This window comes from Mytilus trossulus, chromosome 2 (genome assembly GCF_036588685.1).
Source record: "Mytilus trossulus isolate FHL-02 chromosome 2, PNRI_Mtr1.1.1.hap1, whole genome shotgun sequence".
NCBI lineage: Eukaryota > Metazoa > Mollusca > Bivalvia > Mytilida > Mytilidae > Mytilus > Mytilus trossulus.
The window spans coordinates 36,864,399-36,880,179 of NC_086374.1; the positions used below are offsets into that span (position 1 = coordinate 36,864,399).

At 31.1% G+C, this 15,781-nt stretch overlaps 1 protein-coding gene across 1 annotated transcript in view; it reads left to right on the forward strand.

Moving 5' to 3' along the window:
- LOC134707117 (uncharacterized) overlaps positions 1-14,506 on the forward strand; it is a 102,959-nt gene extending 88,453 nt beyond the window's left edge. The window contains exons 64-78 of the mRNA XM_063566651.1: positions 223-336; positions 930-1,064; positions 1,740-1,805; positions 2,464-2,529; positions 3,494-3,681; positions 4,506-4,603; positions 5,730-5,869; positions 6,323-6,378; positions 7,023-7,170; positions 8,021-8,097; positions 8,630-8,740; positions 11,331-11,498; positions 12,271-12,411; positions 13,510-13,591; positions 14,063-14,506. Of these exons, the coding sequence (XP_063422721.1) occupies positions 223-336; positions 930-1,064; positions 1,740-1,805; positions 2,464-2,529; positions 3,494-3,681; positions 4,506-4,603; positions 5,730-5,869; positions 6,323-6,378; positions 7,023-7,170; positions 8,021-8,097; positions 8,630-8,740; positions 11,331-11,498; positions 12,271-12,411; positions 13,510-13,591; positions 14,063-14,203 (1,731 nt within the window). The 3' untranslated portion in view covers positions 14,204-14,506. The remainder of the gene's footprint in view (positions 1-222; positions 337-929; positions 1,065-1,739; positions 1,806-2,463; positions 2,530-3,493; positions 3,682-4,505; positions 4,604-5,729; positions 5,870-6,322; positions 6,379-7,022; positions 7,171-8,020; positions 8,098-8,629; positions 8,741-11,330; positions 11,499-12,270; positions 12,412-13,509; positions 13,592-14,062) is intronic.
- The last annotated feature ends 1,275 nt before the right edge of the window (positions 14,507-15,781 follow it).

Sequence of the window (15,781 nt, forward strand, 5' to 3'; positions counted from 1 at the left end):
TTTAAAGATTATAATTTATTGAAGCTATGAAGCAAAATCAAATAATAGAAAAAATTAACTAGCACTAGGTTAACCCAAAATATAAATGATACTTTAATTTCAAATTTATTATGACAAGATAACTTTTTTTCAGCTCATTAGAGAATTTGTTTTTTATGCTCAACTATTAATATATTGCATATGCTTGTTTATCGACTTAACAGTTCTAAATTATAATTTTAGTGGTTTGGAAACTTAGTAACAATGAAATGGTGGGATGATCTTTGGTTAAATGAAGGATTTGCTACTTTTATGGAGTATATTGGAACAGACCATATCTTCCCAGATTGGAAAATGGTAAGTAATGTCTGCTGAAGAATTAATATAGTTATTTTTATAGGCAATGTTAATGACCTAGACTTATGACTTCAAACGTCATACATACTTCTTCTAATTTTTGAGAAAAACCTATATCTCTGGAATATCTTGACTATTATCATACAGAAATAACTAAGGCAAAAGTGTGATAATGTTAATAACTAAGATCAAAGAGAAAGGGACTCAATGGCCTTGTGGTCTATGTAGTTCTACTACTGTAACTACTAGCTAGGCAACACTAAGGTTGTGAGTTCGAATCCTGCTCATGATGGTACACTTGACTCTAATCTTAATTGACTATGATAGCCAGTTTGCCATTTAAGGCAATGGTTCTCACTGGACACTTGCTTCCTCCACCAATAAAAACTGGCTGCCATGAAACAGCCCAAAAGTGGCGCTTAAAAATAGGGTCAATACAACAATCAATCAATCAATCAAAGAGAAGCTGAGACAAAGTATTTTGATACATTAATTGCTTCATGCTGTTTTTCCATTATAAAGGAAAGTCCAAATCTATTAGTATATATAATTCTGTTAATTGTATTGTATGTTCATAGTACTTTCACTTTCAGTTTGACCATATGATAATAGAGGATCTGCACCCAGTTTTAGACTTTGACAGTCATGTGACTTCTCATCCCATATATGTACCGTTAACAAGTTTAGAAGGACTAAGTAATATCTTTGATGCCATATCATACAGCAAGGTAAATATCAATTTCTAACAGCAGTTAAAAAAATACAAAGGGAACAATCCATTTCCATGAGTGCAATAAAAACTACCATGTCATTGGCAAAAAAAGGAAGAAACAAAAACAGTTCACGCACAGAATGTGATCAAAACTATTCCAAACAATAAACCCATGGTGAACTTCAGCACTCCATGTAAGCAGTACATACTCTGCTAGCAGAAAGAAATACATATAAAAATATTTTGAATATCTTTCAAAGGTTAGAATGATTGTTCAGTTTTATAGGAAGATGATAAATTTCATTTAAATTATAGAATGCAGTATTTATATTATTATATCAAGTTAAATATAGAATGATAGGTAGTTTTGTTTTTGATACTGACTATATCATGTGGAATATCTAGACGTGCCCGTTAGGACAAGTTTAGATATTCCACATGATATAGTCAGTATCAAAAACGAAACTACCTATTATTCTGTTTATCTGTAATTATGACGTCACACAATGTATTGTCTAATATTTTCAGTGGTACAGCCAGTACGTTGATACTCGAAAAATATTAGGCAGTAAGATCAAAGGGAAAATATACGAATTACCGATAATGAATTATATTTGAAAGAACATGCATTTTTATTAAAATTACAAGTTAATAAATTATATTTAAAAGACAGATTTTATTATAATTACAGGGAGGAAGTGTGATAAGAATGGCCAGATTTTTCTTAGGAGAAGAAACCTTTAGCAAAGGACTAACAGTAAGTTTTTTTATCCACATTAGTAGTCACATCAACATTTAGTAGATGACATAGCTGAAACCAAACTCTTACCATACAATATTTTAACATAATTGCATGAAAAAAAAAATTAACACTAGTCACATTTACATGTGCCTGTTCTAAATATGGAACCTCCTCAGTAAATTTTTATTTATGTCATATTAATATTTTTTTTGGTTAATGTTTGTTTTAATGACAGACTGATAATGTTTTGGAGCTTGACATATTGGGTAAACATCTGTCTGTTGTTGGAAGACTTGTGTTGTCATTTAGCTGTCTTAGCTTATTCTTTCTTTAAATCTAGTTAATGCTTCCTAAAAATAAATTGTTACCATTGTTAAAATCAGGTCATCAATCTGACAGTCTTTCTGTCATTCTAGGTAAATCTTTGATCAAAATCACTATACCAAAATGGGAAAAAATTAGAATGGTTTCTGGTAGTTCCCCCCATGCTTGATAGCATGAAACTTATACTGATTAAAGATATAGAGAAGAAGCCTATTGATACTGGAATCAATTAAGCTATAGTGATACAAAGTTTTTGTAGATTTCTTTGTTGATTAATGTAAATCTTATAACTTTAACTTTATAGACTAATTTTTTGCATAGAGTTTTATATTATATTTCTGTTTTATAGAGATATTTGAATAACAGAAAGTTTCAGAATGCCGATCACAATGATCTCTCTGAAGCCCTGAATACAGTAAGTATAACATATTCACAACATATTTGTCAGCGAATAGTTTTACTATTTTTCTATACTTTGTGGTACATATGTAGTAAGAAATTTATCAGTCTTTCTGGTGAAACTCTGCAACCAAAGTCTTGAAAGATATTTAGGAATTGTCCTGTTCTTTTGCCTGCCTGTCCATGTTCCTGTGAGCTGATAAAGAATATAAAAATAAAATTTATACCAGTCTTAAATATTTAAGGGAAGATAATCAAACTCACCAACTACAATTTTGTTACAGAAATTATTGCATGCATTTATTATTGCACTTTTGTCATTTTAGAATCAAATGTAATTTTAATTTTTGTGATATTGATAAAAGTCCTGTTTAATTTATAACAAAAAATGCATAATACGAGTTTAAATTATTGCGATTATAACTCTTGCATTTTTCCCAATAATAAAAACTAATGCAATTATTTCTGAATTTACTGTATATGGGATTAAGGGTCTATTGTAAAAGAGCTTTACAGTTATTGCAGAAACTGTACATAGTTCTGGGACACTACTGGAGGATGTTAATAAAGGAATATAATATAACATGTTATAATTGAACTTGCTTTTAGCTGTTCCAATATTGCAACATGTTGTAACAGTCTCTTATAAGCGTTCTAATTGACTAATATGTTATTGATAAAACTTTACACACCTTTAGAACACCACCAGTACCTGAGGATGTGGATATTAGGATTAATAGATTGTAGTTGATTTTGGATGTAATATTTGTTTAATCAGTTTTGATTGCATTGATTATCAATATTTCAAATATTTAATGTAGATTTTTAGTTAATTACCTTAATGCTACATGGTCCAAATATACTTTAATTTTTAATATCAATCTGTTATTTAGATAGAATTTTGGTAAGGCTTTATATACTTTCAGATGATTTTAGTACTTGTAACCGAGTTTTTACTTTCTCAATTTTTTTTTTTTTAGCAAGCCAAGATTGATAAAGTAACTCTGCCAGCAGATGTCAAAACTATAATGGACACTTGGTTACTACAGATGAACTATCCTGTTGTCATGGTAACCGTTACAGCACAAGGCCAAGTTAAGCTGTCACAGAAACGATTTCTAAGTAACCCAGAGGCTAAGGATCCAATGTTATATAAATCTCCTTACAAGTAAGAAACTCACAATAAAAAAGGCTTGATAATCATCTTAATGTTATAATTGAGATTTTAATGACATTAAGCGTGTAGCCAGTTAACTTAATTAACAACCATCAAATCATCATTTGATGCTGTCAGAGCTTAAAATACAATACAGCTATCTGCCAATTTGAATATGTGATAACAAACATGCACTGTCAACTTTACAAATTTTCCAAAATATTTTTTATGCCCGTTCCTACCACTGAGTCTGCAGATATTGATCTAGTTTTGATGCATTACAGTTGTGGACCCAGGATTTTAAAAAGGATAGGCACACCAACAAGGCAATGTTATAAGTGGGACTTGAAAGAAATCTATGCATCAACCATATATTTATCTCTATGAGAACCCCTTATATAGCACCATGAGGACCATCTTCTAAAATCAGTTTCTTCATTAATGTATAATGATGTCTTATAGAGTGTGCTCTATTCTATTCTATGGATTGACTTCAATGGTTTATTGTAAAATATGAAATTATCATTATTTCTACTTGTAAAATAACATTTTTTATGCCCCATTTATGATAGTAGAGGGGCATTATGTTTTCTGGTCTGTGCGTCCATCTATTTGTCTGTCTTGTTTCATGTTAAAGTTTTTGGTTGAGGTAGTTTTTAACAATCAACTTGAAACTTAGTACACATGTTCCCTATGAATGATCTTTCTAATTTCAATGCCAAATTGGAGTTTTTACCCCAATTTCATGGTCAATTGAACATAGAAAATGAAACTGCAACTGGGGCATCTGTGAACAGGGGATACATTCTTGTTTTATTATGATTTTCCTGTTTCAGTTACAAGTGGTGGATACCAGTAACTCTAACAAACAGTGGAGAGAAACAATTTGTAAAGAAAAGTAAAGATGTAATATGGTTCAATGATACATCCATAGGTAAATTAAGTAAAAATGTGATATGGTTCAATGATACATCCATAGGTAAATTAAGTTAAGATGCGATTTGGTTCAATGATACGTTTTCAGGTAAATTAAGAAAAGATGTGATTTGGTTCAATGGTACGTTTACAGGTAAATTAAATAAAGATGTGATTTGGTTCAAGGATATATCCACAGGTAAATTAAGTAAAGATGTGATTTGGTTCAATGATACATCCACAGGTAAATTAAGTAAAGATGTGATTTGGTTCAATGATACATCCACAGGTAAATTAAGAAAAGATGTGATTTGGTTCAATGATCAATTACAGGTAAATTAAGTAAAGATGTAATTTGGTTCAATGATACATCCACAGGTAAATTAAGTAAAGATGTGATTTGGTTCAATGATACGTTTTCAGGTAAATTAAGAAAAGATGTGATTTGGTTCAATGAACAATTACAGGTAAATTAAGTAAAGATGTGATTTGGTTTAATGATACATCCATAGGTAAATTAAGTAAAGATGTGATATGGTTCAATGATACTTTTAGAGGTAAATTAAGTAAAGATGTGATGTGGTTCAATGATACATTTACAGGTAAATTAATAGAGTTGTGACGTGGTTCAATGATACATTTGCAGATAAATTAAGGTGGTACCTAACACTACAGGGAGATAACTCTGTAAAATTACATTGTGTTAAGGGAATATTAGGCTTTGTTTGTCAAACTGCTATAAAACCAGTGTAATTTTTCTGATAAAACAGTTGGTTCAAATATTTTGTAATTTTTTAATATTTTTGTCAAAGGGTCAGAGTAAATACTTTGTCAAGATTTTTTGAAAATTAAACGAGCCAAATTAATTTAGTTTAAGTGTTGGGTACCACCTTAAGTAAAGATGTGATATGGGTCAAAGATACATTACAGGTTAATTAAGTAAAGATGTGATTTGATTCAATGTTATATCCACAGGTAAATTTAGCAAAATTGTGTTTTGGTTCAATGGTACAATTACTGATAAATTAAGTGTAGGACAATATTTGGTAAATTAAGAAAATGTGTAATATGTTGTACAAGTCCCTATTTTTAGTTGTAGCACATGAATTGGATTTTGACTACTTTAAAACCTTGTAACTTTTCAGATATAACACCCTTGCAGATACCAAAAGAAGATGGTACATCCTGGGTTATAGCAAACATTGGACAATATGGGGTATACAGAGTGAATTACACAGAACAGAACTGGAGAGCTATCATCAACCAGTTAAAAACAAATCATACGGTAGTATTTCAGACAGAATTTTGCATAGGGATTGTTTTTTCGGAATTGAATCAAAAATTACTTTATCTCATTATCGATATCAGTTTTCAAGATTGATCTTTGACATTTTACAGAAACAAATCACATGTATTGAAGTAATCCACTAAATATTGTGGAATTGTTTTTAGCATGTTTTCAATTTTATAAAATTAGCATGTACATTATGTTTCATTTACAGTTTCATTTACATGTATTAAAAAAAATATTGAATAGTCTTCAATATTGGTCATCAGATACCTTGTGTGATATGCAGCTGGTGATATGGTCTTGTTAGAGTGACTTCAGACTCAAAATACCATATTGTTCATACTGAATATATTTGAACTTTTGTTTCGGTTTTACTAAAGAAACCTAATAGACTCGGCAATCAAAACAGTTTTTGTGTCATATGAATTGTTTCTCTATTCTTTAAAGGAAATTTCTGCAATCAACAGAGCTCAGTTAATAAATGATGCATGGAGTTTTAGTAGGTAAGTTTGAATGAAATAATTAAGTATTCTTTACTTATACTTGGTAAGTCTATAATTATGGCCATAAAAGTATCAGGAAAGCATAAATTAACCACTGTAGTCTGTTATTTGTAAGGGCATACAATACATAAGACATCTCTTGTTGGTTTTCTTCTGATTTGGACACAATAAGTTATTACCAATTTGCACTATCGAAATATATATGTAAAGAAAAATGAACTTTATGACTGTCTTTTAAAGATATTTAGGTAGGTTTGAGGTTTTTTATTTCACCCTCAACAATTGCTTCATTTGAATGTTCAAGTTTATGATTAGGTCAGTATGAGGGATACCACTAACAGTAATCCACAAAGATATTTGGTGTGCAGTTGTATAAGCATTGGCACATCTAATGTCCATTGAGATTATTTAGCGCTGCTGCTCAATCATGATCTTTTGACTTCAAAATTTTGCATATTTAATTTTTTAAAAGTATTAACTATTTTATTTCTTACCTTTACATTTTAGTATCAAATTTATAAACAGGGGAGACAAATCTGTGTATAACCAGTCTATTGTAATTCATGTTATTCTTTCAATGTATTTAGTTAAAATAGTAGTTCTTTATGAATATATATGTGTCCAGCTTTGTTTTATATTCTTAGGGCCAACCAACTGAATGCTGATATTGGATTAGGAATTATTGAATATTTAGATAAAGAAATGGATTATGTTCCACGTACAGCTGCTAATAAACAGTTATCTTACTTAGACAGCATGTTGTCAAAGTCAAATTATTACGGAAAATTTAAGGTATTTTATCTGACATAGAAAAAAGCTTGTAGTTATCTTTCCTAAGATACGAAATATAAGATAACCTTGTAATTTAGAATTCTAAAAAATATACAAGTGAAAGAAAATTAAGTCTCATCTCTGAAGTTTAGCAAATTATATTTGATATGTACTGTAATCCAGTTTTTAGCGCAATTATAATTTGACCTAATCAACTTAAACAAAGTCTGTAACAAAGTTTTCTTCAAAACAAAATTTATTTCAATTTGCCTTTTTTAACATTTAAAATACAATAAATGACCTTGAAATAATCTCAACATTTTGTAACATTACAATGTATGACCCATTTACCAATATATTCAAAACATTGAATTGAAATGAATAAATACCCATTGAATTGTACTTTTAATCTAGAAAACACAATTATTCAATTATCATAACTTATTGAAAAAAAGACAGTGAAATAGCAATGCCAAAGAGTGGGGAAAGGATTTTTCTGTAAACTGGTATTTCATAGAGATGTTATACAATTTATTCAGGAAAAATAATAACAAATATATTTATCAGACTATTGAGCTGAATATTTTACGTTTAAAACAGTATAATGTATGGTTTTCTTTTAAGATATTGAACAACTAACTTTTTAGAGATTTAGCGGGACAAAAATTATATTGCCAAAATGACGAAGTATGGATTTTAGGATTTAGAAGATCTTTCATCCACCTTTAAGTGTACTAATACCATGTCTAAAGGTTATTAGAAAATCTAATAAGTTACTGCATTATGTTTCTTATATTTTATTTTTTTCTTAACTCTTATTGACGGGAATAATTACATGTGATTATATTCTCCTTGCTTTCATCTTTCATAGAGTGTGATGAGAAAACTTGTTGATAAAGCATATGATAAGTTTGGTTTGAACAGCACAGGTCTTAATCATCTACAGTTGTAAGTAATCATAAACATGACATTGTAATTGTAAAACGTATTTTTTCATATTTTTTATCATTACATTGTAATACTGACTCATACCCGTCCCACAGCTTTTATTTTTACTTAATATTTAAATATGATATAGTAACTAGCAATTAAGTTGCAAATTTTGACCCGGCTTATGGCAGGTATAAGTTTGACTCCAATATTAACTGACTAGGATTATCATTTTTCCTGCTAAAGGCTGGTGGTTCTCTGTGGGTAGTCCACTCCACCTGCCTAAAAATTACAACCATGATTTAGTCAATAGCGTTGATAGCACTGGTAATCCAAAAATCAATCAATCAATTTAAAAAAGTGAGTTTAATAAATTTGTTAAAAAAATCTTTTGGAAAAAACACATTTTAATTGAAAAATATGTATTTTGAGCAAATATTGCTATTTGTGAAAAACTTCATATCCCCTTTAAATAATAGTTATAGAACCCACAATATATAGACAGAGGTGTCCTGCATAACATATACATTTGTTCTTTGATACATTTCAGATACATGAGTTCAGAGGTGTCCAGCATAGCATGTGATTATGATCTACCTAAATGTATTACTGAAGCAAAGAGACAGTTTGATGATTGGATGAACAAACCTGATGAAAATAAGTGAGACAATGAAAACACTTTAAAGATGGATAGAGGGTGTGGGATTTGAGGGCATATAATTTTACTTACTTCCAACATTCCTTGTTTGTTACCTTGTTAGATAACAGGTTTCTTGGACTTTATGTGGCAAGGCTTTTTTAAAAATATTAAACTTATGTTCAGGTTTTACCTTTGGTTTCCATTTTTTAGCTCACCTGGCCCGAAGGGCCAAGTGAGCTTTTCCCATCACTTTGCGTCCGGCGTCCGTCGTCGTCCGTCGTCTGTCGTCCGTCGTCTGTCGTCCGTCGTCCGTCGTCGTTGTTAACTTTTACAAAAATCTTCTCCTCTGAAACTACTGGCCCAAATTGAATCAAACTTGGCCACAATCATCATTGGGGTATCTAGTTTAAAAAATGTGTGGCGTGACCCGGTCAACCAACCAAGATGGCCGCCATGGCTAAAAATAGAACATAGGGGTAAAATGCAATTTTGGCTTATAACTCAAAAACCAAAGCATTTAGAGGAAATCTGACATGGAATAAAAATGTTTATCAGGTCAAGATCTATCTGCCCTGAAATTTTCAGATGAATCGGTCAACCCGTTGTTGGGTTGCTGCCCCTGAATTGGTAATTTTGTGGAAATTTTGCTGTTTTTGGTTATTATCTTGAATATTATTATAGATAGAGATAAACTGTAAACAGCAATAATGTTTAGCAAAGTAAGATTTACAAATAAGTCAACATGTCCGAAATGGTCAATTGACCCCTTTAGGAGTTATTGCCCTTTATAGTCAATTTTTAACCATTTTTCGTAAATCTTAGTTATCTTTTACAAAAATCTTCTTCTCTGAAATTACTGGGCCAAATTAATCCAAACTTGGCCACAATCATCTTTGGGGTATCTAGTTTTAAAAATGTGTCTGGTGACCCGACCATCAAATCAAGATGGCCGCCACAGCTAAAATAAAACATAGGGGTAAAAGGCAGTTTTTGGCTTATACCTCAAAAACCAAAGCATTTAGAGCAAATCTGACAGGTGGTAAAATTGTTTATCAGATCAAGATCTATCTGCCCTGTAATTTTCAGATGAATCTGACAACCCATTGTTGGGTTGCTGCCCCTGAATTGGTAATTTTAAGGAAATTTTGCTGTTTTGGTTATTATCTTGAATATTATTATAGATAGAGATAAACTGTAAACAGCAATTATGTTCAGCAAAGTAAGATTTACAAATAAGTCAACATGACTGAAATGGTCAATTGACCCCCTAAGGAGTTATTGTCCTTTATAGTCAATTTTTAACAATTTTCATAAAATTTGTAAATTTTTATTAACATTTTCAACTGAAACTACTGGGCCAATTTCATTATAGATAGAGATAAATGTAATCAGCAAGACTGTTTAGTAAAGTAAGATTTACAAACACATCACCATCACCAAAACACAATTTTGTCATGAATCCATCTGCTTCCTTTGTTTAATATTCACATAGACCAAGGTGAGCGACACAGGCTCTTTGGAGCCTCTAGTTTATGCCCCACCTACGATAGTAGAGGGGCATTATGTTTTCTGGACTTTGCGTCCGTTCGGCTGTTTTTCGTCTGCGTTCATCCGTCCGTCCCACTTCAGGTTAAAGTTTTTGGTCAAGGTAGTTTTTGATGAAGCTGAAGTCCAAACAACTTGAAACTTAGTACACATGTTCCTTATGATATGATCTTTCTAATTTTAAAGCCAAATTAAACTTTTGACCCCAATTTCACGGTCCACTGAACATAGAAAATGAAAGTGCCAGTTTCAGGTTAAAGTTTTTGGTCAAGGTAGTTTTTGATGAAGCTGAAGTCCAATCAACTTGAAACTTAGTACACATGTTCCCTATGATATGATCTTTCTAATTTTAATGCCTAATTATATTTTTTACCCATTTTCACGGTCCATTGAACATGGAAAATGATAGTGCAGGTGGGGCATCTGTGTACTTTGGACACATTCTTGTTTTAGACTGAAAATTGTATTTGTCTGGTCTTTTATAAATTTATCATTGCAACTTCCATGCCCCTTTTTGAAAGCTTTTGTAATACCTGTACAGCTTAAAAATTTTAGTTTATTTCAAAGAATTTTTTCCATCTGTTATGAAACAATTTTTTTTGTTTTTAGTTGTTTCTAATTACTCATGGAATTTTCAATCATTGTTTAAAAAAAAAAGATTGCAATTGGTTTCTATTTCTTCTAAGTTTTTCAATCTTTTGGAGAAGATTTCTAGTGGTTGGAAAAAGTTGTTTCCTGGACTAGCTTCAACTTAATGGACCTATTGCCAAAGGGAGATTTATGTCTATAAAGAAATTGAGCATTCCTTTGTTACTCACATATTTACAAACTTTGCTTCAAAACATAATTTTTTGATGAAGTTGCTTTCATGAAAATACTGAAAAAATGCTTCAGGCCATATTGTTCTAAAATTGACCCACCTTTTACATGAAGGTCATATAACAAGAAAAGAAGCATATCAACTACTAAAAACACAAACAATCAAAAAACCATAAAATATGTTTTTTTTTCAAGGCTTAGCAGGTCATTTATGGTAGAATTTAGTCAACATTGATTTTGTTTGCAGGATTAATCCTGATACGAGATATATTATCTACTGTACAGCAATAAGGACAGGTGGAGAGGAAGAATGGAACTTTGCCTATAAACAATATCAACAATCTTCAACCGCCTCAGAAACAGATAATTTATTACGATCATTAGCCTGCAGTGAGGTACCTTGGATTTTACAAAGGTAAGTTTTGGCATGGTAGGGAATGTATATCTCTAATGAAACTTGAAATTCTAATTTAAATATTTTTACCTGGCATGATCTGTCACTTTATAACACAAATACTAAAGGAAAAATTCGATTAACTATTCAGATCAACAGTTCAACTACTTTTGGTCAAAAAATTTAACTGTTTTTGCTAATTTAAATTTAAAAGTGAGTCTACATAGGAAGAATTAGTACTGCAAGCAAACAAATTTTCAGATGAAAGAAGTTTAGGAAATTAGCAGCTTGATCCTTCTGGTACAATCATGATTTCATTATTTGGTTGCTAAATGCTTAACATTCAGTGTTTTGACAATTTAAAAATCCCAACTGATTGCACATCTACACAAAGCAAGGAAAATAACATAAAATGATTTAGTGAAGAATTAGACAAGGACATTTTTAATTATTCATTTGATTTGGCAAAATATCTAGATCTTTGTTGTATTCATAAGTATAGCCATTTTTCGAAAAATCAGCTGAAGAAAATTCACAAGGAAGGGTGGCTTAAGCAATAGATTAAACACTTTAATAATCAAACATGCTAAACAGTTTGATGTCGTTTCAGATTCATGGCTAAAAGCTGCCTGTTTATGGAATACTTTAATATAATAAACACAAGGACCATGTTTACCATGTATAACTACCTAACCAGATCCAGCACTTTTACAAAAGTTTTTTTTTTTTAAATTAAACCTAGACAGTTATTCTAATAACAAGTTTAATACCTTGTTCTTACTTTGGGTTTTAGATATCTGCAGTATGCTATCACCCCAGAAGAGATAAGAAAACAAGAAACAGGAAGTATTCTGGTTAATGTAGCCAGTAATAAAATTGGTCGTACTATTGCCTGGAACTTTGTACAGTCAAAGTGGGATTATATTCATGATGAGTAAGTGTAGCGAGTAGAGAATATGGTTCTATATTTTTATGGAAATTTGATCAGTCTTAAAATTGATTTGCTTAGGGGAAAACAATTGCTTCTTTAGTGAAATAATTTTAAGTTACTGATGCTCGAAAAAATGTAACTTTTTAACTCACCTGACCCAAAAGGTCACAAATAGTTGTGTTTACTACATTTGAATAGATGGGATACATGATGTATTAATTCTAGACACAAAAACCCACTACGCTGTGTGGCCTCTAGAATAAACATGAACCCAAATTGTATGCTATAGAAAACAACTAAAATTAGCCAGAAATATCATTATTTCTTATCAATTGATTTCTTTTACTTAACACACTTTTAATAGAAGGAAAGTTACACTGATATAGGATTTAACTGATCATATTCTAGGGTTTATTGATTGGTTGGTGAGTCAGTAGCCCGTTTACACACTAAACAATTTTTAGAAAACAAAAATCAAAAGTATCTATATTTAGGTTATGAATGGAGTTCTTGCAACATGGCCTATCGAAGTATAAACCAAGGGAAATATTTCAACAGACCAATCACATTCATATATTTGTAGCTATGCAGATCATATAAGAATCAAAGACAAAATATTGTCATTTACACCTGACAACTTCCCCTCATTTATTGGAAATTTTCCCCCATGAGAGGTACTGACCTCACACTAGAAATCCTCAATTATATGAACTAAATATACAAACAAAAGTCATTCAAAGGAATTAAAATGGCATCAAAAATTATATTTAACCATTTAAAAGATGCATAAAACCCTCTTATGTTTAAAACCCTTCATGTAGATCTTGAAAAGATTGGCTGGTATGATCATTTGATTTCCAGTGTTGGTTAGATTGTTGCTTACTTATGCTGCATTCTGACGTAATTCGAATTTGATCCGCATTAACTAATAAGAATTCAAATTCCATTTGAAATGATACAAGAAGAGTTTGTGGACGTGATTAGTTAATTTGATTCACATTAGATTGGAATTCAATTTCGAATTAAATGTATGCATAAAATTTTAGTAACAATATCAGTGTTAATAAATGTCTTATGTATGGAATTATTTTGTTTTTACAGTTACTTAGCAGGGTATTGGGATGGTGGTGGAGTCATTAAACAAGTGGCCAGAGTTTTTAATACAGAATTTGAATTGCAACAGGTTTGTACTATTAAAATCTTGCTCCTAAGATGGAAAATTTAGTGGAGTCGTTGTGTAAATATGTGAGTATGATAAAGCTGAAGACAAAAATGATAAATGATTTATGTAAATTGAGAATATAGAATGTATGAATTAGTTATGGTAAATCTTTTGAATTGGATTGAATAGAAAATATTTACTAACAATTTTAAATTTTGTGATTTTTTTCTGCTGCATTGTTGGCTGTGATAATTATAAGATAAAAAGCAGAATTTAACTGCCAGGATTGCACATAATTGTACATAATTGTACATAATGTACAGATAGTATATAAAAACTACTTTAATTTTTCATAAAATATGGGTTTATTTTTCAAATACTAAACCATATAGTGGGGGAAAATAATCACAATTTGGAATTTATTCATTCAAATGAGTGAATTGAATTTTCAGTACATTTTAAAAAGAATGATGGCATCATTTTATTTTTTAGCTACTGGATTTTGGTGAGTCAATAGCTGATCTTCACAGAGCAAAAACATCTTACAAACAGGCTATTGAGACAGTACAGGCTAATATCAAGTGGATGAAAAATTGTATAGACACTGTGGAGAAATGGCTGTTAAAATATTAGCAAAGGATATCACTGCTGATGAACAATTTTTTTTTACCTCTTTCATTAAAATATGTAGACTTCATGAGTTTATCAGTTATACTGCTTTCATATTTATTTAATCAGAATTTTATAAGTTTATATTTCTGAAATCCAAGTAATGTTTGAATGGTCATAGATATTTACAAACATAAACTTATATGCATACAAACTCTATTGGAACTGTTTATAAATTAAAAAATATCTAGAACCAGAATAATGAATGTAAATGTGACAACATAAATATTGGTGTCACAAATAATGACATCTGGTAAATTTAGCAATTATTGTGCTTAAAAATATATGGCAATATTCTAGTGGTGTATTTCTTCATTATCAAACAGGGCTATTGAGAGTTGTTGTCAACGCTTGGCATTTGTATTTGATCTTAACTTTTACCAATTTTTTCCCTCTGATACAATACTGAAATTGAAATTAAGGGACAGTGTGCATATGACCACTTACACTTATATTTGTCATTTGAAGGCCCAAGTGAGCTTTTCTCATCACTTATCATCCGTCGTCGTTGTAATCATTAACTTTTTACATTTTGAACTTCTTCTAGAGAACAACTGAATGGAATGAAACCAAACATGGCATTAATGTTCCTTATGAGGTGCTGACCAAGTGTTGTTACTTTATAGCTGATCCATCATCCAAAATGGCCCCCAGTGGTGGACCTTGTTTAAAATAGGGACAAATAGGACCCTATGGGAAATGCATACAAATAACTTCTTTTAGAGAACTACTGAATGGAATGAAACCAAACATGGAATGAATGTTCCTTATGATGTGCTGGCCAAGTTTTACCTTGTAGCCAATCCATCTTCTAAGATGGCGGCCAGTGTCCCCAAGTTAAACATAGGACCCTATGGGAAATGCATACAAATGACTTTTTTTAGAGAACCACTGAATGGAATAAAACCAAACATGGCATGAATGTTCCTTATGAGGTGCTGACCAAGTGTGTTGTTAATTTGTAGAGGATTCATCATCCAAGATGGCTGCCAGTGGGGGACTTAGTTTAACATAGGACCCAATGAGAAATACATACAAATGTCTTCTTTTAGAGAACCACTGAATGGAATGAAACCAAATATAGTATGAATGTTCCTTATGAGATGATGACCAAGTGTTGTTACTTGGTAGCTGATCCATCATTCAAGATGGCTGCCAGCGGGGGACTTAGTTTAACATAGGACCCTAAGGGAAATGCATACAAAAGTCTTCTTTAAGAGAACCACTTAACGGAATGAAATCGAACATAGTATGAATGTTCCTTATGAGGTGCTGACCAAGTGTTGCTACTTTGTAGCTGATTTAATATCCCAGATTGCCACCAGTGGGGTGACTTAGTTTAATATAGGACCCTATAGGAAAGGCATACAAAAGTCTTTCTCTAGAGAACCACTGAATTGAATGAAACCAAACATAGCATAAATGTTCCTTTCCTAATGAGGTGTTGGCCAAGTGTTGTTACTTTGAAGCCAAATTGTATCTTTTTTTTTATATGATTTCAAAAACCCAAGTAGAGTCAGGTGAGTGAAAGAATACATTTTG